The sequence below is a fragment of the Gossypium hirsutum genome, chromosome A08 (assembly GCF_007990345.1).
Source record: "Gossypium hirsutum isolate 1008001.06 chromosome A08, Gossypium_hirsutum_v2.1, whole genome shotgun sequence".
NCBI classification, from domain to species: Eukaryota; Viridiplantae; Streptophyta; class Magnoliopsida; order Malvales; family Malvaceae; genus Gossypium; species Gossypium hirsutum.
Window position 1 is genome coordinate 112,531,607 of NC_053431.1, and position 24,185 is coordinate 112,555,791.

The 24,185-nt window shown below is 32.2% G+C and overlaps 1 protein-coding gene across 1 annotated transcript; it reads right to left on the minus strand.

Annotated features, from left to right (window-relative positions):
• Positions 1-7,770: 7,770 nt before the first annotated feature.
• LOC107919125 (beta-amyrin 11-oxidase) lies at positions 7,771-12,572 on the minus strand. The gene is made up of 8 exons (XM_016848652.2): positions 12,331-12,572; positions 11,739-12,219; positions 11,388-11,642; positions 11,174-11,263; positions 10,904-10,986; positions 10,715-10,820; positions 8,238-8,359; positions 7,771-8,060 (listed from the first exon to the last, which is right to left on the minus strand). The coding sequence occupies exons 1-8, from the start codon at positions 12,570-12,572 to the stop codon at positions 7,967-7,969; spliced, it is 1,473 nt and encodes a 490-aa protein (XP_016704141.1). The 3' UTR covers positions 7,771-7,966.
• Positions 12,573-24,185: the final 11,613 nt, after the last annotated feature.

Consider the following 24,185-nt stretch of genomic DNA (forward strand, 5'->3'; position numbering starts at 1 on the left):
ACTTGTTCCTGTTTATCTCTTACATATACTAGAAAATTATGTATTGAAAATTGAATTAAAGTTATTTATATTATTGTTTGGATGTGACAACTGAATTAATTAAAGTGTTAGATGAATTGAGACAGTAGACCATTATAATATAAAAAAAATAATTACGTTAAGTTAATATGATAAAAAAATTTAAAATATTATATAAATCAAGACGTAATATGAAAAATATAAACATAGTGCAAAAATCATCATAACTCGCTGAAATATTTTTGTCCACATCAGTTGTATGGTGTTATTGTTAAAAGGTGGCAACAAACAGTATATGTAAGTTACCTGGATGAAGTACAGCAACATGCAAAACAACATATGTTATCCGGATGAAGTATATTTTTGTACCAGTTGACCTACATTTATTCTGACAATTTTTTTTTGTTTGTCTGTTTAAAGTGAGTCAATGACTAAGTAGCTTTAGACTGTCAGCAGGTTACTATTGAACCTTTTTTGTGCAAGTTACTTTTCAGAAAATTTATTGCTCTTTCAATGTAATAATTTAATATATGTACATTTTATCTTAAAACATTTGATGAATGAGAAAAGTTAACTTGAGTTTTTTCTACTTCAACCTCTGAGTTCTGCTTCTGTTTTTGAGCTTTCAAACACAAAATTTGTTTGCTTTGTTTTCATTGATCATTTGGTTGAAACTTAACACATATTTTACCCGAAATTATTGCTTTTTGCTCTAGCTTCATCAAGAGCTTCATATTTTATTCGGGCAAATTAGTTCTATTTTTTTTGTGTGTGAAAAACCCAACAAATGGTATCAAGAGCTTGTTATCTTTGAGGGCCTTGGTTGTGTTTTGTTTGTGAGTGACAAGTGTTTGAAAGAAAAGAAGTAGGAGCTGTTTTTTGTTGGCTTGTTGTTTGCTGCAAAGATGAGTTTTTCACCACCACCACCACCATCTGTTTTTGTTAGTGAAAACTACAACATTTGGGCTGTAAAAATGAAGACATATCTGCAGCCACATGACCCGTGGAATGTTGCTCTAAATGACACAGAGCTACCTCCCTTGAGAGCTAATCCAACCATAGCTCAAATCAGGCAGCATAGTGAGGACACTGCCAAGAAGTACAATGCCATGTCGTGTCTTCAGAGTGGAGTTTCAGATGTCATCTTCACAAGGATAATGGCCTGTGACTCACCAAAGCAGGCTTGGGACAAACTCAAGGAGGAGTTTCAAGGGTCAGATAAGACTAGACAGCAACAACTGATCAACTTGAGGAGGGACTTTGAGAATCTGAGAATGAAGGACTCATAGACTATCAAGCAGTATGCTGACAGGATTATGGCCACAGTCAACAACATAAGACTGCTTGGAGATGAGTTTAGTGACCAAAGGGTGGTTGAGAAAGTCATAACAACCTTACCAGAGAAGTATGAATAAAAAATCTCTTCTTTGGAAGACTCGAGGGACCTATCAACCATTCCCTTGACAGAGTTGATAAATGCTCTCTATGTACAAGAGCAAAGAAGAACAAACAAAATGGAAGAGCACTCTGAAGGAGTTTTTCAGGCTAGGTGTAGAAAAAGCTCAAGCTCAAGCTCAAGTTACAAAGGCAAGAAGCCTTGGCTAGAAAAGAAAGAGAAAGAGAAGAAAGATGCTGCCAAAAAGAAGTTTCCACCTTGTGCTCATTGCAAGAAGACTACTCACCTTGAAAAATACTGCTGCTACAGACCAGACATTCAGTGTAGAGGTTGCAAACAGCTTAGACACATTGAAAAAGTGTGCAAAAACAAGCCAAAAGCACAGCCACAGCACCAGAACCAAGCTCAGGCTGTTGAGGATGTTGAAGCACTAGAAGAGCATGTCTTCACAACTTCTTGTTTTGCAAGCTCAAGTAAGGTCAACAAAAATTGGTTGATTGACAGTGGATGTACTCATCATATGGCTTCAGACAAAAGTATGTTCAGGGAGCTAGACACCAGTTTTATGTCCAAAGTCAGAATCGGCAATGGTGAACTCATAGAGGCCAAAGGCAAGGGCAAGGCTGTGATTGGCACAAAGTCAGGTAACAAAACCATCTCTGAGGTTCTTTATATACCTGACATTGACCAAAATTTGCTGAGTGTTGGTCAACTATTAGAGAAGGGGTATTCTCTCATTTTTGAAGGCAAGGTTTGTGTGATTAAAGATGCTGCTGACCAGGTGTTAGTAATAGTAGCCATGAATGATCGAAGCTTCACTTTAGATGTGAATCAGCTAGAACCAAAGATATGTGTAGCTTAGGCTGATGAATCAAGTTTGTGGCATAGAAGGCTAGGCCATGTGAACTACAAGCCACTTGGCCTGTTGCATAAAATGAGTCTGGTAAAAGACATATCATGTATTGAACCAAAGAAGGATGTGTGTGAAGTGTGTCAACTTGGCAAGTAGACCAGACTGCCCTTTCCAGTCAACAAAGCATGGAGAGCTCAAGAGAGGCTCCAACTGGTCCATACAGACATCTGTAGACCTATGAAAACCACCTCCCTGAATGGCAACAGGTATTTTACACTATTCATTGATGGTTGCACCAGATTCTGTTTGGTAGGCTTTCTAAAGCAAAAGTCAGATGTTGTTGACTTCTTTTGCAAGTTCAAAGCACTGGTTGAGAACCAAGCCAGTTGTAAGCTGAAAAGCTTAAGGTTAGATAATGGAACTGAGTATGTGTCTCAAAGGTTCCAAAAAATATGTGATGATGCTGGAATTTAACACCAACTAACAACCATCTACACACCACAACAAAATGATGTTTGTAAGAGGAAGAACAGGACAATTCTTGATATGGCCAGGTGCCTTTTGTTTGAGGCTAAAATGCCTAACAATTTTTGGGCTAAGGCAGTAAACACATTTGTTTACTTGCTGAACAAACTGCCAACTAATGCAGTGAGGGGTAAAACACCCTTTGAAGCCTGGTTTGGACAAAAACCAACAGTGTCACACTTGAAGGTATTGGTTGTTTGTGCTATGCACTGGTTCCAATAGAAAAAAGGACTAAGCTTGAAAAAAGGTCCATGCCAGGGGTGTTTGTAGGCTACAGCAGTGTGAAGAAGGGTTATAGGATCTTTGATCCATTAACCAAAAAGATTGTAGTGAGCAGGGATGTGAAGTTTAATGAAGTAAGCTACTGGAAATGGGATGGAACTAATGCAAGTTTGCTTGAGAAGGACCAAAATGATCTTGACTTGCAGCATGCTGAGATTGAAGCTGAAGTTGAAGGTGATTATGATGATGTACCTGTCAGAGAGACTAGGACACTAGCAGACATCTATTAAAGGTGTACTGTAACCATGGTTGAGCCTTCTTGCTATGATGAAGCAGCAAGGGAGAGCTACTGGCAAGAAGCTATGGAAGCTGAACTGAAGATGATCCATAAGAATGATACTTAGGAGTTGGTTGATAGGCCAGCAAATAGAAAAGTTATTGGTGTCAAATGAGTGTTCAGGACCAAAAACAATGTAGATGGGTCACTGAACAAGCACAAGGCCAGACTAGTTGTGAAGGGCTACAGTCAGCAACAAGGGGTTGATTTCTTTGAAACCTTTGCACCTGTTGCAAGGTTAGATACTATAAGGCTATTATTTGCCTTGGCTGCTCAGAAGAAATGGAAAGTCCATCAATTAGATGTCAAATCAGCATTTCTGAATGGATTTCTCAAGGAAGAAATCTTCATAGAACAATCTGATGGATTTAAGGTTGCTGGTGAAGAACATAAAGTATACAAGCTCAAGAAAGCTTTGTATGGCCTAAAGTAGGCTCCAAGGGCCTGGTATGACAGGATTGATGCATACCTACCAAGGCTGGGATTCGAGAAGAGCATCAGTGAGCCTACACTTTATATGAAGAAGGCTGAGAAAGAAACTTTGTTGATAGTCTCACTTTATGTGGATGACTTATTAGTTACTGACTGCAGAAGTGAGTTAATTGAGGATTTTAAGAAGCAGATGCAAGATGTGTTCTGATCTTGGTTTGATGACCTACTTCCTTGGTATGGAAGTGAATCAGAATGAGGATGGTATTTTCATAAGCCAGCAAGCATTTGTACTGAAAGTTCTAAGCAAATTCAGCATGTCAAAGTGCAAGTCTGCTAGCACTCTAGTTGTACTAGGAGAGAAACTGTCAAGCACCAGTGAGCATGATCGAGTGGATGAAAAGGGGTACAGGAGTTTGGTTGGTTGCCTACTCTACTTAACAGCAACAAGGCCAGATATTATGTATGCTATTAGCCTTCTCTCGAGGTTCATGCATTGCTGCAACACAGCTCACTACAAGGCTGCTAAAAGAGTCTTAAGGTATGTCAAAGGAACCTTAGGCTATGGTGTGATGCTTGAGAGAGTTGAAGAATTGAAGCTGGTTGGTTATTCAGACAGTGATTGGGCTGGCTCAGTTGATGATATGAAAAGTACATCAGGATACTTCTTCACTCTAGGTTCAGGAGTTTTTAGCTGGAGTTCAAAGAAACAACAGACAGTAGCTCAATCCACTGTAGAAGTTGAGTATATTGCAGCTGCTACTGCTGTTAATCAAGCAATTTGGCTTGGAAAGCTGTTGGATGATTTGAATGTTAGTCAAGTAGAAGCAACAGAGATTATGGTAGGCAATCAGTCAGCTGTTGCAATAACTAAGAACCCAGTGTTCCATGGCAAAACGAAGCATTTCAAGATCAGATATTACTTTGTGAGGGAAGCAGAATTGACTAAGGAAATCAGCTTGGTCCATTGTTGTTCGAGGGATCAGCTTGTTGATATTTTGACCAAGCCATTGGTTGCTACAAGGTTTGAGTGTTTAAGGAAGGAAATTGGAGTTTGTTGTTTTGTAGCTAAGGAGGAGTGTTAAAAGGTGGCAACAAACAACATATGTAAGTTACGTGGATGAAGTACAGCAACATGCAAAACAACATATGTTATCCGGATGAAATATATTTTTGTACCAGTTGACCTACATTTGTTCTGACAACTTTTTTTGTTTTGTCTGTTTAAAGTGAGTCAATGACTAAGCAGCTTTAGACTATCAGCAGGTTACTATTGAACTTTTTTTGTGCAAGTTACTTTTCAGAAAATTTATTGCTCTTTCAATGTAATAGTTTAATATATGTACATTTTATCTTAAAACATTTGATGAATGAGAAGAAGTTAACTTAAGTTTTTTCTCCTTCAACCTCTGAGTTCTGCTTCTGTTTTTGAGCTTTCAAACACAAAATTTGTTTGCTTTGTTTTCATTGATCATTTGGTTGAAACTTAACACATATTTTACCCGGAATTATTGCTTTGTTGCTCTAGCCTTATCAAGAGCTTCATATTTTATTCGGGTAAATTAGTTCTATTTTTTTTGTGTGTGTGAAAAACCCAACAGTTATGCAGGTTTACGACACTTACAGTAATTATAAAGAAAACCTTTGAGCTCTTCCATTTTATCTAACATTAATCATTTCTTCTTGAAATATTTTCTATTTCTACCAACTCATCTATCTTCAAAGTAAACCCCCAAGCACATTGGTTTTTCTCGAACACATTCTCCAGATTTCGGATCTTGGTGCAATGTTTACTACTTGGGGGTGAAACACCAAATGAGAAAGTCAAACAACCAAATGTAAAGACTGCTACCATAACATGGCTCTTGTTTTGTCTTGCTTGCTTGTAGATAAGTCTTATGGATAATCGAGCGGTCAGATCAACTTGAAAAATCACACTATCCGATAGTCTTTTGCTAGATTTTAAATTTTATTTGGCTTGTATGGCATGTAATAGGAGAAATTGATTATATTTGTAAATGTTTATAAGTATTTGTTGGTGTTGTTGTTAATGTGCATATGATGATGTGATATAAGTAATTAAGTGAGATGTGCATATTTGATTCTATGGTAAAGCATAAGAGGTTGGACATGAGATGGTAAGTTTGGCTTGAATTTTGGTATAGCAAATTGGGATGGAGAATAAGTTATTTGAATGTACTTGTAGCTTTTATACCGAGTTAAGAAAATGAATTGAGTAAGTACTTGAAATGTGATGTCATTGATGATACATTGGTTAGACCATAGGATGATTGTTTTGGCATGTTTTGGGTGTCATTGAAATACATTTAAAGTCTTATAATTATGTGTTAAGAATTGGTTTAGGTACCTAAGCATTTAGATGTGAATTAAGTATGTTTTAGGTTATTTTTGGGTACACATGGTCGTGTATTTCACACAGGTAAACTACACAGGCGTGTGCCCTGAACGTGTTAGGTGCAGTTTTCACACGAGTTGACACACAGTTTGTGACACGGTCGTGTGAGGGTATTTCGAATACTACACAGGCTAGCACACAACTTCCGACATGACCATGTGGATTTATTTCAAAAGGTACACGGTTTGTCACACGGTTGGCCACATGGCCATGTTCCTGCACCACATAGCCTGGGCTGTGTCACACGAACATGTGACCCCTGTTTTGAAAAATTTCAATTTTCCCCAAACTTTTTAATTTGTTTCAAACTAGTCCCTGATTGTTTCTAAATTAATTTTAAGGTCCCATAGGCTTGATTTAATGCTGGTAAATGTATGTATTACTCCAATTTGAATTATGATAAAATTCTGTTAATTAATTTGACAACTTGATGCTATTTGTTTTCGATTGTTTTGTAAAGTACAATAATACGCTATAACCTTAAATCCAATGATAGAATCGGGTTATGAGTGTTACAGAGACCTTAAGCTTGGGATATTTATAATGGTGGTTCCCCATCAAAAACCACCATCCCACTATCTACATACACCATGGGGTTGAGGGCAGCAAAAGTTGGAATAACCCACGACCCAGAACGATTCCAACAGGGCTTGCTTACTTCCACAATATCAACATCATTTAAAACTCCAAAAAAAAAAAGTTTCAAAATTTGACAGCTTCAAATATAGCAAGTTACAAGTATGTTGCAGTGTTAGCAATAATGGCCACTACAGTTGATATTTAGACAACCACTTTAAACATTTACCTCAACAAATAAGAATCAAACTCGAATATGATGGTGTGGTGATCTTCCCATATATAAAAGATATGTTATCAAAGGAAGTTATAGATAAATATCTCTAATATAATAAGTGGTCTAGATGAGACAAAACTCTAGTAATTCAATTTGACAACACTACCTGGATTTATTTGGACTACAATGCCTATATATTGAAGACATGTTTTACTTAAGTGTGGAGTTAAGACAGCATGAATCTGCACATTAAGAGGAACGTTTGTGAGTGCAATGTGTTTGTAATTAAACTATTTTAGCAGTTTGTACTATGTGGGGAAAGTTTTAGTTGGAAGATTTTTTAGTTATAATTATAATTGCGAGTGAGATTAAGCTTAAATCATCTTTTATACTATAAAGATTATAGTAATTTAGTCATTGATTGAGGTTGTACAGACATACAATTAAGTTTGAATTGCATAAACAATTTCTCATATTCATTTTTTTTTTACTTTTTTTTTTCAGTTTTAAATTATTATAGTAAGTCTCAACTTAATGAAACAACTAACTCTGTAATTTCAACACTTACACCTTTAATTACGAGGAGCTTTGTTTCCTATGCCAAGTTGTATAAATTCAAATCAAGGAATCAAATTTTCAACAAGATCTCGTACAATTTTGCTTCGCTTAATGGCAAGAGAGAGACCTCTAGAACTTTGAAGGCTCGGGTCCAAGTATGATTATAATTTCTTATATACTTATAATTAAATGATTATAATTTCTTATATACTTATAATTAAAACACTAATTAATTATGATTAGCTAAATTATTAAGCAAGAGAGGGCTAAACCTACCAAGAACTAACATTTATTCTTAACACAAAGCATCTTACATATTCCACTCGATGATTCACATGAGAAAACATCTTATTAAACTCTATGTTTCTTGGTAGAACTAAGGTTAAGCAGAGAAAGGAATTCGATCCCAAATGAGATGATTATGGGAGCTTAATGATTCTTGCAAGACAGTCGTCTGCTGGGCGTGGCAAGTGTAGGTGCTTGATTGGAGCTTTTGGATTTAGCTCTTTAAGCCTGCAAAAGAAGAAGAAACTAATGTCAGAATGTCGAGGTCTTTGGAGCATATTATATTAGCCATTTTTCAGGGTAATGTTAACCATACATTTTCTATCAACAATTATTAGAGGAAAATTTTTGCAACTTGTTTTCGAAATAAATAAATAGTGAAGCAAAAAGAGATTAAAAACTCACTTGTAGTTGAGAAGAAAATAGTGAAGGAAAATTGAGATTTCAAGTTTGGCTAAATCAGCTCCAGGGCAGGTTTTACTTCCTGATCCAAAGGGAAAGAATGATCCTCCTTTGAATCTTTGCTTCTGCATTTAGGTGAAACAGAGAGTAGCAAGTCAACATCTTCTTAGGAATATTGAAGAAAAATATTCTTTATATACATGTTGATATTATCAAATTATAGTATGGTAAATTAATTTCATAATTTTCATAAAAATATAATTAAAATAATGTTCGTAATATTATATTAATATAAGAATATAAATTTAAATTCAAAATAGGTATAAATATAACAAAAAAAATATTGAAGTCTTAAAATCAATAAAAAAATAAATATATTATCTTTTTATTTTAATTAATTTATATACATTTGCACATAAATGGTTTAAAATATAAATATTATAATATTTTATAATAAAAATTTATTAATTAATATATGTATTTTCAATTAGCTTTCAATCTTGTCTGTTGAATAAAAATTTTCCAACACTATCAGTGTACAAAATAATTTATGTTTAAAAAAAAATAGTATAAAATTGATGATATTTAACAAAAAGGTATACATATTTTCATCGCTCATATAATTTCACACATAATTTTATCCGGAAATTAAAATATTTTTGATGGTCAAAGTATGTAATTATTCAATACTTTTTAGTCTAATCAAAATAATTTACATGTTAAACCAAAAGTTATTTGGATTTAATTTTTAATAAGACGAAGAAGGAAAAAATGTTAAATCGTAACAATTAGAATATTGTGATATAGAGAAAAATGAATTCTTTTAAAAATTAAAAAAATACAAAAGCAAAAATAATTATAATTACATATTTTATAAGGATATTTTAAAACAATTTACATATGCTAGTAATTTGAGCACACGAATACATATATGCGCATAGAAATCATGTATTTAAAACATATATTTGATTTAAAAATAACATCCAATAAATAATAAATAAAAAAATAAGTTTTAGTTGTAGTAGTAAAGTAGAAGTTCTATACATGTAGATAGTATGAGTTCAAATCTCATTATTTGTACTTTTTTATTGGTTTTATTTATCTTCAAAATGTAAAAAAAGACAAAAATATTATAACTTATTTCAAATATGTAAAGGTAGTTTAGTATTTTTTTTAATCAAATTGGTGTATAATTGACTCGTAATAACAACTCATTCAGATATTTAAATAACAATGTGGGTGAAAACTTTTGTATAATAATATTAAAATATACAAAAAATAAAATAAAATTTAGCATTGGTTGTAAGGTTTTATGCATGTTATTGGCATGGATTCAAATTTTATTATATGTAATTTTTATTGGTTTTATTTATCTTTAGAATGTAAAAAGAAAAATATACCATTATAAGAATATAACTTATTTTGAATATGTAATGGTAGTTTAATAATTTTCCAATTGCGTTGGTGTCAGGTTGACTTGTGCTTAATCAAGGGTTTAAATAATATTTTTTATGTATATATATATATATGGAAAATATTTGGTACACTTGCAATGTAAAACTTAAGTGGCTTTACACTTATCTATAATAATTTATACTATTAATATTTTAACAATTCAATTGTCGTATTTCATGCTCGTCATACATGTTAAGTTTAGTATAAATTAAAATTTTCTAACTATTCAATATAAAAACCTTTCAACCATTAATTATTTATTAATATAGATATTACATGCATAACAAGTATAAATATATTGATAAATTTAATGATTAGATTGTTAAAATATTAATAATATAAAAAAGTTATGAATAGATTGTAAAATCACTTAAGTTTTACACCTATGTAAGTGAATCCCTTCCCTATATATCATATAGGTTAAATTCAGCCATTAGTCCTTGTACTTTATGAAAGTTGTGAATTTATTCATTTCACTTTGATTTGGTCATTTTTAGTCCCTAAACTTTTCTAATTTTAAAATTTTAGTCCTCATCAAATGATAACTGTTAAACTTATTAAATTAGGTTTTGCTATTTTCAAAATCTGATGCAACAAAACATATTATCGTATGTGTAATGCCATGTCAGTTTGGTATTTTCATATACTACTCACTAAAAATCCAATTAATGGATTAATGATTGTCATTTAAGTCAAGATTAAAATTTCAAATTTTAAAAAGTATAATGACTTAAAATGGTCCAATTGGGGAATATTAAATAAATCTATAATTATATGCATAGTACATGATTAGTAATTGAATTTAATCAAACAGATTTAACTATTATTGTTTGGATTAAGACTAAAATTTAAAAATTATAAAAACAAAATTAATAAAATTAAAATATAAAGATTAAATCCATTATGCTAAAATATTTTAGAAAGATACTTACTAATGCTTTTAGAGTTCACGCTTGCCTTGTAGGATCATGTGTAAGAATCAATTTATAATAAAACCAGAAAAATTTATTATTGATTCTACTGACCTCCCATCTGGAAGGAAGGAACTCTTTTGGGTTAGAATAAATGTTAGGATCCATGTAAATAGCCCTGGACCACACCAAAACTTTCCATCCTTTTGGTATGGTATAACTTGAAAACAATCTTTTTTGAGAAAAACAAAAAGGAACAGAGGAATGTTTTCCAAGTAAAAAGAAGAACACAAGTCCATAAACTAACCATTAATGTTAACATCAGCTACCACCTTCCGGAATATTGCGAATGCAAAATAGTTTCTTCGCAAAGACTCATCAATCACCTTGAAGTAATCAAGATAATAAAGCCTGTTAGATGCTACATGTTGTTCAGGTCAAGCCGAGTGTTTTTAGGTGAAATAGAAATCAAATATATATATATTAGACCCTCTCTTTGCACGTTGAAAAGTTCATTTGATTTGATTTGACTTAATATAATCATCTGGAAAAATGATTGTTAAGATAACAAACCTTGGGTAGATATTCCATTTCTTTGATTTCAGTGAGGGTGAGACTTTTCTGGGAGGATGGTCTTCTCTTTATGATCGCCTGTTGCTCTTCCTGAAAGGCAAATGGAAATCCAAGTTCAGCTGAAATCGACACTCTACGGTCCGAAAATGATTGGAAATAAATACATTCTCTATACGTTTATCCTTGTGTACTCCAAAACCAATTCTAATCTGACCTTGGCCTTTTGCAATATTTCTGGATGGTGATGGAGGTAGATGGTCACCCACATTGCATTGTGCGCTACGGTTTCACGACCCGAGAACAATATCAGCAGCAATAAGTCAATGATATGCTCATCCTCCAACTTTTCTCCGTTCTCGTTTTCTACTTCCATAAGTAAATCCATCATTCCTTTCTTCCTCTCTGCTACTGTTTTCCGTCTTCTTTCATCTAGTTCATCTTTAGTCAATTTTACCAGCTGTTTTTTGGCCTATTTTATATATTTATTTCAATTTTCGAGTTTTCCATAATTAGAGTTCGCGTTTACCGAATGACGACTGGTTTAAAATGCTTAAGCAAAATTTACCTTGAGTGCTCGATGGAATGCAAAACCAGGGATATTAATGGGCATGGAAAGAATATCCGGAGACAATTCTGTGAAATATTTCACCATCGACCAAAGACTGGAATCCTGAGTGGAACCCAGGGAAACTTTTGCAATACCCTTTAAGGCAATCGTCTTCATTTCATTGAAAAACTTGATTGGTCGGTTCATGGTAGCAAGCTCTTCCAATGAAGTGATCACAATGTCTTCAATATGCCCTATGTACAAAGCTAGTGCTTGATGGCCATTGATGGGATCCGCTATTAGCCTACGCAAACGCCTGTGCTCTGAATTTGAAATTCCATACAGCGATTTTTTCCCTCCTAATTGTATTGCTGATGAAGGGTAGCCATACGAAAAGTGTTCATCATCTGTCAACACCTTCCTGCAAAGTTCCTGACTGCAAACTATGACGCTTGGACTCCCAAACAAATGGGTTCTGTAAATGCTTGCTCTCCCATACCTGTTAACACCAGTTCCATTGGAATAGTAACAAATGTGAGACACGGCATTTTAATAGTGAGAACAAAAGTATATTAAAAAAAAAAAAAGAGAATTTAAGAAACTAAGTAACCTTTTAACCAAGTTGTCGATGAAGGAATCGGGATCTTGTGAATTGGACGCCTTGAAGAAGGACCACATGTTTCCGATGAATGGCCATCCCATATGACCGGGTGGCAAAGGGTTTTGCTTCTTCTCCGACATAGTAACATAGTACCACTCGTTTATTTTCTTTAAGAAACCAAATAGAATAACGTATGTTGCAGCCACAATTGCCACAATTGCCACAAATGACCATAACAATTCTATTCCCATTCTCTGTTTTTGGTCTATGTTTACACATTTTTGCCTTTCAATGGGATCCTTTTTATAGCTGCAAATTGCTCTTTAAGCCAACAAAAACAAAAGCTTAAATCGCTGACTGAACTAAAGTTTTGTTTTTATTGAATTTTGCTATGAAATTTTAATTTTATTAAAAGAATTTGAGACAAATATATAATGAAAATACTAAATTAAAATACTAGAATTCAGGATAAAATCTTGAAATTTAGAATAAGAATACTGATGTGGCATAAAACTATTGAAAAGGCGATGACGTGGCGTCACTGTTTCGTACAATCCTTTCTCTTATTTTAATAGTTGACAATACTAATACTAAATGATCTAGTTCAATATTAAAAATAATAATAACAGTTATTTTATGAAGAAATAAACTATTTTTTTCTTTTTATGGATACTTTTAATATTTCAAGTATTTTTCACTAAACAAAAAATTTAAGTTAATTTATTAATATTTAATAAAAGGAACTTGTTTGGTACATTACTAGTAGAGTTTTTAGACTCTATAAGAAGGATTAGGGGTTGACAAATGCCATAAAGGTATAGTAAAATATTAAAATAAATAAATATTTTAAAAAAAGAGATGTGCCAATTTTGCAAGGTTACTTGTGAAATAAAAAAAATATACTGCGAGTGTATCAAATACTAACATTTAAGAAATTAACTTATTGTTGAATAAAAATCTTTGATAGAATATTTTCTTGTTAAATTATTTCAAAATTATCAAAATTAGTATTCAATAAAACAATGTTTATATTTGATGTATTGTCATTGTCCTATGCACCATCAATGTACCACAAATTGTAACATCATTAATGAACAAAATATATAAAAGAAAAGTTGATGGACTTTCTAATAAATATTTACAAATTTATTTAAAATTAATTATAATTTATTAACTTCACCTCTTAATAATGAGACTAAAACTTTTTGATTTAAGGGTTTTAAAAATCTTGAGCTGATGTACAAACAACAAAAGGGATCAAATTAAGGTAAACTATCATTAACAAAAAGTAAACTAATTTGGCTAAAACTACTGAAACACCGACATATGTTCCTAAGCTTGGTGGTGTTGGTGGAAAGCTGAAACCTTTACCCTTTCCGAAAGAGTTTATGAGACATAGATGACAAAAATTAGATGGTGTACCATTTCCAATTAAATTGAATTCCTTTAGAAGCCTAAATCAAAAGATTTTAGTGTTGTTGTTAAGGGTTGGAGATGAGAAATTATAATTAAGTTTAATTGGATCTAAATAAATTTTAAGAAATTTTTAAGTATTCAGTGATGTTTTACTGAGTGGATTGGGCTGCGTACTGATGCAAGATGGTAAAATATTTTCGTATATGTCCAGACAGTTGAAGTCGCATGAACGTAAATACCCGACACATGATTTAGAGTTAGTTGTTGTGGCGTTTGCTCTAAAGATCTAGAGACACTGTTTGTAACAGCCTGCCCGGTGAAATCCTAGTATCCGATTACTATTTATGAGATATGATATTTAAAGTAAATTTTGAGTGAGTAAAGTATTAGTTTTGGCTAAGTATAAGATTCTATGAATGCGCCAACTGGCGAATTTTGTGTTTTGGCGAGCTCGGTGGTTTGGCGGACTCTCCTGTGGAGTATATGTCACCCCAAATGTTTAGGCATTTATGTTAAGTTCGTAGTTTAATAAAATTATTTATTATTTTGGTAGGATGATTTAATTAGTCAAATGACAACTGGTTAGAGCTAATTTCATTTTATACACATGGTTCCACACTTGAAGCAGTTTGTGGTATGAGAATAATAAAAAAGGTCATTCAGTTGAAAGGTTGAAAATGACAATGCTCTATTTAGCTGAAAACACAAGTGAGATTTCAGTAAAGGGTTTATTGCTATAAATATTACAAATCGACTCAATTTTCAAATTTTTAATTTTTCACTGTGAAAGAAAACTGTTTTTGAACCGAATTTTTTCCAACACAAGTGGTGTATGTACAGGCTCAAATTTGCCTGGGCCCAAACACAATAAAACAAATAGAAGTCCAATAACAGTATAGTCCAAATTACAAAACCAAATAACAAGCCCAAAAATAACAAATTACAAATGGCCCAATAATACAAAAAACCCTAAAGCCCGATTGGCCCAACACTTTAAACAAAATAGAAAAACAAAACAAAAAAACGTAGGGCTAGAGTTGCCGCCGCTCCTCCAATGTCAGCACCTCTCCAGTGTGATCTGACACGCCTGCCACCGCCACCTACAAAGCAGAAGAAACAAATAGAAAAAAAACAAAAAAAATAGAAACTGAAAGTTGTAATTTCGGCTATAAAAGAGCCACAACAACATCAATGTCTTCTTTTTCCTCTTTTATGAAACCAAAAAAAAAAAAAAGAAACAGAATCAGTTCAAGAACGAAAAAAGGTTGCCTTCTTATCTTTATTTTTTTTCTTTTCACATTATTTTTGCTATCATATTAAAAGAGATAAATAAAGAGAAAAAAAAAAGGTGCCAAAAGCTCACCTTTTCTTGCGTTGCGCCACAATGGGTGGCCGAGGTTGCCATCTCCGAGGAAAGGTGGTACATTTTCAGGATCGATATTCAAAAAGCCAAAAAATGGCTATTTTTTGAATTTTTCGATCACTGTGAACGGCGACATTGTCACCTGCGACCGGCTGCCACCACGGTGGCCTAATGGTTGGACAATGCCCGGAGATCGAAAGGAGGGAGTAGGAGTTGAGAGAGTTTTTTTTTCTCTGAGAAAGAAGAGTAAAAATGAGTTTTAAAAAAAAATTGATTTAAATGAAGATACAAACGACGCCGTTTTGAGCTAGGGACACAGATGCCAAAACGACGCCGTTTAAGGCCAACCCTTGCACGACCCGACTTGCTCCTGGGGGATCCGCGTGTTTTCATCTTTTGGGCTATTTACGCCCCTGGTCTGTAACACCCCTTACCCGTATCCAACACCGGAATAGGGTACGAGGCATTACCAAAACACATACACTTGTAAACGTATTTAACCGAGTTATAAAATTTCATCAAAATTAAAACTTTCAAAATAATTAACATGTTTCTATAACTTTTCACAATATATCCTCAAAATATTATAATCATAATAATTAGGGCCTGCGAGACCCGATACATACTCATGCAATTTAATGCTTCATTTCCATTTCATTCAATTCGCAATTTCTCATGCTCATAATTTAAATCATATCACTAGCAATTTCCATTTAATTCACGTACAATTCAATGACATCAAATTCAAAACTAATACGTATTTACCATTTAACTCAATGTTTATTGATTATACCATTCAATAACACATTTATGAAATTCTCAATTTAGCAATGAAAATATCACTTTAGTTTGAATAACAACATCGTCCTGATATAAATACACTACCACTTATCCATTTACTTTAATTCTTTTGGGCCCATTTGTCACTTACCATCCTTAATCAAATTACGGAACGGTCACGGAAAATTGAGTACTTCACTTTCACTTTGCCATAGTATAACTATGGTCTTACGTATGATCACTTATCACTTGTCCCTGATCAGATAAGTGTAGCCATCTATCACTTTGTTTCTTGATCAGATAAGTGTAGCCACTTATCACTTTGTCTCTTGATCAGATAAGTGTAGCTAAAGCTATCACTTATCACTTTGTCTCTTGATCAGATAAGTATAGCCGAAGCTATCACTTATCACTTTTCACTTGTCACTTGATCAGATAAGTGTAGCCGAAGCTATCACTTATCACTTTGTCACTTGATCAGATAAGTATAGCCGAAGCTATTACTTATCACTTTCCACTTGTCACTTGATCAGATAAGTGTAGCTAAAGCTACCACTTATCACTTTGTCACTTGATCAGAAGTACTCAAATCCGGCGTTCCGCTCAATTTGATCATTTATTCATATATCAGGCTTACCAACATGTGTTAATTCATAAACCATTCATGGTATTATTTCATGCCAAATCATATATTGAATATACCATACACACATACTATGAAACTTTATTTTCACACATGAGCTTAAACCATGACCAATAATGCACAAAAATAAGCATCATTCATATTTCATCGTTTATGAGTTATAATCAAACATATGACCATTTATACACGAATCATTCATATATTTCCCAATTTTCCTCCTCCTCCTCTCCATTCCACATCCTTAATGTGTATAACACACTTAAACAACATTAACCATAATTTCAATATTCACTAACATGTATATTCAAAGCTGTTTATCCGAGTCAGAGTCACTAAATTATTTTTATCCGGAGCTAAAGAGCTCCAAATTAAGATCTGTTAATTTTCCCTGAAACTAGACTCACATATCTTCATACCATAAAATTTTCATAATTTTTGGTTCAGCCAAATAGTACAGTTTATTCTTTAAAGTTTCCCCTGTTTCGCTGTCTGACAGTTCCGACCAATCTTCACTAAAAATTAATTATCTCATTGTACAGAATTCGGATGATGTTTTAGCTTGTTTCTTCTAAAAATAGACTCATTAAGGATTCTAACCATATAAACTATAACTCATAATAATTTTTGTGCAATTTTATTGATTTTCCAAAGTCAGAACAGGGGAACCCGAATTCATTCTGACCTTGTCTCACAAAATCTATTATATCTCATGATTTACAATTCCATTGCTTACATCATTTCTTTTATAAGAAACTAGACTCAATAAGCTTTAGTTTCATATTTTATTCATCCTCTAATTCAATCTCTACAATTTTTGGTGATTTTTCAAAGTTACACTACTGCTGCTGTCCAAAACTGCTTTAGTGCAAAATGTTGATTTCCATTTTGCCCCAAATTTCACAGTTTATACAATTCGGTCCTTTCTCAATTAACCCCTCAATTAATCTAATTTTCTCAATTAGTACTTTACTAGACATTATAAGTTGTTACACAACTATTGAAATTCAGAATTTCCACATATAACTCTATCTTCAAACTCTTTTACTATTAAGTCCCAAACATTCACTTTCTATTCAATTCTTTCAATAAAATCAGCATATGAACAATTTAAAGCTCTAATTTCATGCTAAATCATCATATACTTCCAGCACATATTCATATCAACTTTCAACTTCTTTCATAAAATCAAAAACTAATGGATTTAACAAGTGGGCCTAGTTGTAAAAGTCATAAAAATACAAAAATTTCAAGAAATAGTCAAGAATTGAACTTACTTGTAATAAAAATATGAAGAACCAGCTTGAAGAAGCCCTTCCATGGTGTTTTAGCTGATGAGAATTCAGAAAAATGAAGAGAAATCTAGATAATTCCACTTGGGTCCTAACTTTATTAAGCAAATTTTGCAATTTTGCAATTTTGCCCTTAATTCTCCTTACTTTCTTGCTGATTTCATGCCTCTGCCGTCCGGCCCAAATAGACCTTGGGTCTATTTGCCTTTTAAGCCCTCTTCCTTTTATCATTTAAGCTATTTAATCATTTCCCAAAATTTTGCATTTGTTACAATTTAGTCCTTTTTGTTCAATTAATTATCGGAACTTTAAAATTTCTTAACGAAACTTTAATACTAACTTTTTAACACTCCATAAATATTTATAAAAATATTTATGGCTCAATTTAAAATCCCCGAGGTCTTGATACCTCATTTCGATTCTAATTATTTTAATATTTATTTCTAGTGCACTATTCACTATTTCAAAAATTTTCCTAACTTCATATTTAACTTATACTTACTAAATTAATAATATTTTCTACCCATTTGTCGAATTTAGTGATCTCGAATCACCGTTCCGACACCTTTGAAAATTCAAGCCATTACATTTTTTTTTTCGTCGGATTTGTGGTCCCGAAACCACTGTTCCGACTAAGCCTAAAATCGGGCTATTACAACTCTCCCCCCCTTTAGGGATTTTCGTCCCCGAAAATCTTACCAGATGGTAGGTTAATGATTTACTTCCACAGTATATTTCAAATTCACACATGATTTTGGATTTTCATATCTTTTACAGATAATCACATAGATTCATAAGAAAATCAGGATAGCGATATTTCAGCATCTGAAGCTACACAAAGTATCGAAAAATTACAATCCATATAGAATGATATCCATTTTGATAACCTGAGTAGTTTTCAGAACTATCAAATATTTCTCTCTTTTTATATTGTCCTCATTTTCTAATTCATTCACTTTTCCGACCACATTATTATTCTCCCGTACACGAACTTCTGTAACACTACACTCGTAAGCTTATTCAACCAAAATCTCACAAATTTCATTGTAACATTTTACTAATATGGGGGTGAGTGTAGTAAAGCCTCAAATTTATCTTACACATAAATGCGCATAACACATACCATCACAAATAGCCAATTCATTACTAAGTTCACATTCTCAAAGCATTTAATAAACATTTGCTTTTAATCACTTTTGTTCTCAACACAAAATTCTAACTCAAATCACTAATTCACAATCAAAATTTCTATATAGCATCATAATCCAAATATCATAACTCATATGCTTGTATAATTATAACATTCATCAATAAAAAAAATGTTTTATTCTTTGATCCATACCTTTATGAGTTTCAACTCATAATCAATACATTTTCACTCAAACATTTTAGTATTTATTTCTATACTATTAGAATTAACTCAGTTGAAAAACATATCTGTCTCATCAAGATAATTTTCGTCATAGAACAATACTGATAAGGGGGTGATGGTGAAGTCATAAATCTTTCAACTTGCTCTCATAGATACATATATATATATATGATTTTGTATTCATCATCAATGTAATACCATCATAACCACGTAATTCATTCCAAGCAAATTAACACATCTATTTATTACAAATGTTTTCTGTCACTCACAATTTCACACAACGAATTTACTTACTCAAGCTCAACGTTAATATCTAATTAAATTCCAATACTTGGCTTCTATTTTACTTACCGACATTTGCCAAATTAGAGAATGTCTTACGGAATTGAGTACTTCGTTTTCTCGATGCCATAGTCCAACTATGGTCTTACACGTAATCACAAATCACATACCGATGCCATAGCCCAACTATGGTCTTACACGAAATCACATATCACTTACCGATGCCATAGCCCAGCTATGGTCTTACACGGAATCACATAATCACATGTTCACATGTTGCCATGGTCAAACCATGGTCTTTTCCGTCAATTCATCACATATCACTGAACGAAAGTACTCATTCCTGCGTTCTACTCAATTTGACTTCGAATTCAATTTTTCATACTATTATAATATTCATGGTTTAGACATAAAACAAAATATCTTATTATCTTTAATTTAACAATTAAACATAAGATTCTATCATATGAACATACTAATTTCACTTATTCAAGCAGATGTACATACACACATTCCATCTATTTAAGTAAATTTGCTTATCATATTCACTTAATCAAATATGTTGAGCACATAGCATTATATAATCACCAACATACTTGGATGAGCTTGTCACAACATAAACTTTTTTTTTAACTTATAGTCATCTCTTTTCATACATGAACACATCCATATCACAAATTTTTATACTTACCTTTCCAAATTCCAACATAACGTGAGCATATTTCATTTATCTCAATATCATTTTTAGCATTATCGAAAATAGCTCGATTGAAAATCATCTCTGTCTTAACAAAGCAATTTCGTTAGAGCCCGGAGATATCACATCATCAAGAGTAATAACGTGGCATGTATAGCTAGGCTCACATATGCTACGTTTGGTCCGAGAATCGACTAAACCGTAGCTCTGATACCACTAAATGTAACACCCCTTACCCGTATCCAACACCGGAATAGGGTACGAGGCATTACCAAAACACATACACTTGTAAACGTATTTAACCGAGTTATAAAATTTCATCAAAATTAAAACTTTCAAAATAATTAACATGTTTCTATAACTTTTCACAATATATCCTCAAAATATTATAATCATAATAATTAGGGCCTGCGAGACCCGATACATACTCATGCAATTTAATGCTTCATTTCCATTTCATTCAATTCGCAATTTCTCATGCTCATAATTTAAATCATATCACTAGCAATTTCTATTTAATTCACGTACAATTCAATGACATCAAATTCAAAACTAATACGTATTTACCATTTAACTCAATGTTTATTGATTATACCATTCAATAACACATTTATGAAATTCTCAATTTAGCAATGAAAATATCACTTTAGTTTGAATAACAACATCGTCCTGATATAAATACACTACCACTTATCCATTTACTTTAATTCTTTTGGGCCCATTTGTCACTTACCATCCTTAATCAAATTACGGAACGGTCACGGAAAATTGAGTACTTCACTTTCACTTTGCCATAGTATAACTATGGTCTTACGTATGATCACTTATCACTTGTCCCTGATCAGATAAGTGTAGCCATCTATCACTTTGTTTCTTGATCAGATAAGTGTAGCCACTTATCACTTTGTCTCTTGATCAGATAAGTGTAGCTAAAGCTATCACTTATCACTTTGTCTCTTGATCAGATAAGTATAGCCGAAGCTATCACTTATCACTTTTCACTTGTCACTTGATCAGATAAGTGTAGCCGAAGCTATCACTTATCACTTTGTCACTTGATCAGATAAGTATAGCCGAAGCTATTACTTATCACTTTCCACTTGTCACTTGATCAGATAAGTGTAGCTAAAGCTACCACTTATCACTTTGTCACTTGATCAGAAGTACTCAAATCCGGCGTTCCGCTCAATTTGATCATTTATTCATATATCAGGCTTACCAACATGTGTTAATTCATAAACCATTCATGGTATTATTTCATGCCAAATCATATATTGAATATACCATACACACATACTATGAAACTTTATTTTCACACATGAGCTTAAACCATGACCAATAATGCACAAAAATAAGCATCATTCATATTTCATCGTTTATGAGTTATAATCAAACATATGACCATTTATACACGAATCATTCATATATTTCCCAATTTTCCTCCTCCTCCTCTCCATTCCACATCCTTAATGTGTATAACACACTTAAACAACATTAACCATAATTTCAATATTCACTAACATGTATATTCAAAGCTGTTTATCCGAGTCAGAGTCACTAAATTATTTTTATCCGGAGCTAAAGAGCTCCAAATTAAGATCTGTTAATTTTCCCTGAAACTAGACTCACATATCTTCATACCATAAAATTTTCATAATTTTTGGTTCAGCCAAATAGTACAGTTTATTCTTTAAAGTTTCCCCTGTTTTGCTGTCTGACAGTTCCGACCACTCTTCACTAAAAATTAATTATCTCATTGTACAGAATTCGGATGATGTTTTAGCTTGTTTCTTCTAAAAATAGACTCATTAAGGATTCTAACCATATAAACTATAACTCATAATAATTTTTGTGCAATTTTTATTGATTTTCCAAAGTCAGAACAGGGGAACCCGAATTCATTCTGACCTTGTCTCACAAAATCTATTATATCTCATGATTTACAATTCCATTGCTTACATCATTTCTTTTATAAGAAACTAGACTCAATAAGCTTTAGTTTCATATTTTATTCATCCTCTAATTCAATCTCTACAATTTTTGGTGATTTTTCAAAGTTACACTACTGCTGCTGTCCAAAACTGCTTTAGTGCAAAATGTTGATTTCCATTTTGCCCCAAATTTCACAGTTTATACAATTCGGTCCTTTCTCAATTAACCCCTCAATTAATCTAATTTTCTCAATTAGTACTTTACTAGACATTATAAGTTGTTACACAACTATTGAAATTCAGAATTTCCACATATAACTCTATCTTCAAACTCTTTTACTATTAAGTCCCAAACATTCACTTTCTATTCAATTCTTTCAATAAAATCAGCATATGAACAATTTAAAGCTCTAATTTCATGCTAAATCATCATATACTTCCAGCACATATTCATATCAACTTTCAACTTCTTTCATAAAATCAAAAACTAATGGATTTAACAAGTGGGCCTAGTTGTAAAAGTCATAAAAATACAAAAATTTCAAGAAATAGTCAAGAATTGAACTTACTTGTAATAAAAATATGAAGAACCAGCTTGAAGAAGCCCTTCCATGGTGTTTTAGCTGATGAGAATTCAGAAAAATGAAGAGAAATCTAGATAATTCCACTTGGGTCCTAACTTTATTAAGCAAATTTTGCAATTTTGCAATTTTGCCCTTAATTCTCCTTACTTTCTTGCTGATTTCATGCCTCTGCCGTCCAGCCCAAATAGACCTTGGGTCTATTTGCCTTTTAAGCCCTCTTCCTTTTATCATTTAAGCTATTTAATCATTTCCCAAAATTTTGCATTTGTTACAATTTAGTCCTTTTTGTTCAATTAATTATCGGAACTTTAAAATTTCTTAACGAAACTTTAATACTAACTTTTTAACACTCCATAAATATTTATAAAAATATTTATGGCTCAATTTAAAATCCCCGAGGTCTTGATACCTCATTTCGATTCTAATTATTTTAATATTTATTTCTAGTGCACTATTCACTATTTCAAAAATTTTCCTAACTTCATATTTAACTTATACTTACTAAATTAATAATATTTTCTACCCATTTGTCGAATTTAGTGATCTCGAATCACCGTTCCGACACCTTTGAAAATTCAAGCCATTACATTTTTTTTTCGTCGGATTTGTGGTCCCGAAACCACTGTTCCGACTAAGCCTAAAATCGGGCTATTACATGGTCCTTCCTCATTTTTGGGCTGTTTTAATTTAGTCCTATTTTCATTTTTTATTTTTAAAATTTGACCACTTTTTTTTGCGCGTTTCAATTCAGTCCCTAGCTCGCTGATTTCCTAAAGAAGGGACGCGTGTCCAAGGGATTGAGTTATTTTCTCATTTAGTCCTCGCTAGTTTTAGCGCGTTTTATTTTGATCCTTATTAACCTATTTTTATTATTTACAATTTGTACCCCGAATTTAATTTTGATTTCAATTTCGTCCTTAGTATGTTTAATTTATTTATTTTTATTTTTTTAAAAAACTGTTTTATTTAATATTTTATTTGTTTCTTTATTTATTTTTAATCAAGCTTTTATTAGTTTTTATTTATTTACTTACTTACTATTTCTTTTTTTAATTGGCTTTTTTTTTATTTTTATCCTTATTATTGTTATTTTTTTCCATTATTTATTTATTTATTTATTACTTTTTATGTACTTCCAAAAATTTAGATTATTCATTATTATTATTATTATTATTATTATTATTATTATTATCACCATTATTATTATTATTATTATCATTTTCATCATTATTATTATTGTTTATGCATATTAACATTATGATTCATTAATATCAATGCTATATATGTTATATTTTATTATGCATATTATGTCATTGTTACTCCAAATGTATCTTGCATTATCATTTTTCGCCAAGTGTGACCCTTTTTATGTTTTAAACGATTTTTTTGAACATAATCAAATAAACTACACATATATCATTTTTAATATTTCATTAATTTTTACCCAAATTAGTAAAAATAAAATTTTAAAAATAATAAAAATAAAATTTTAAAAATAAAGGCAATA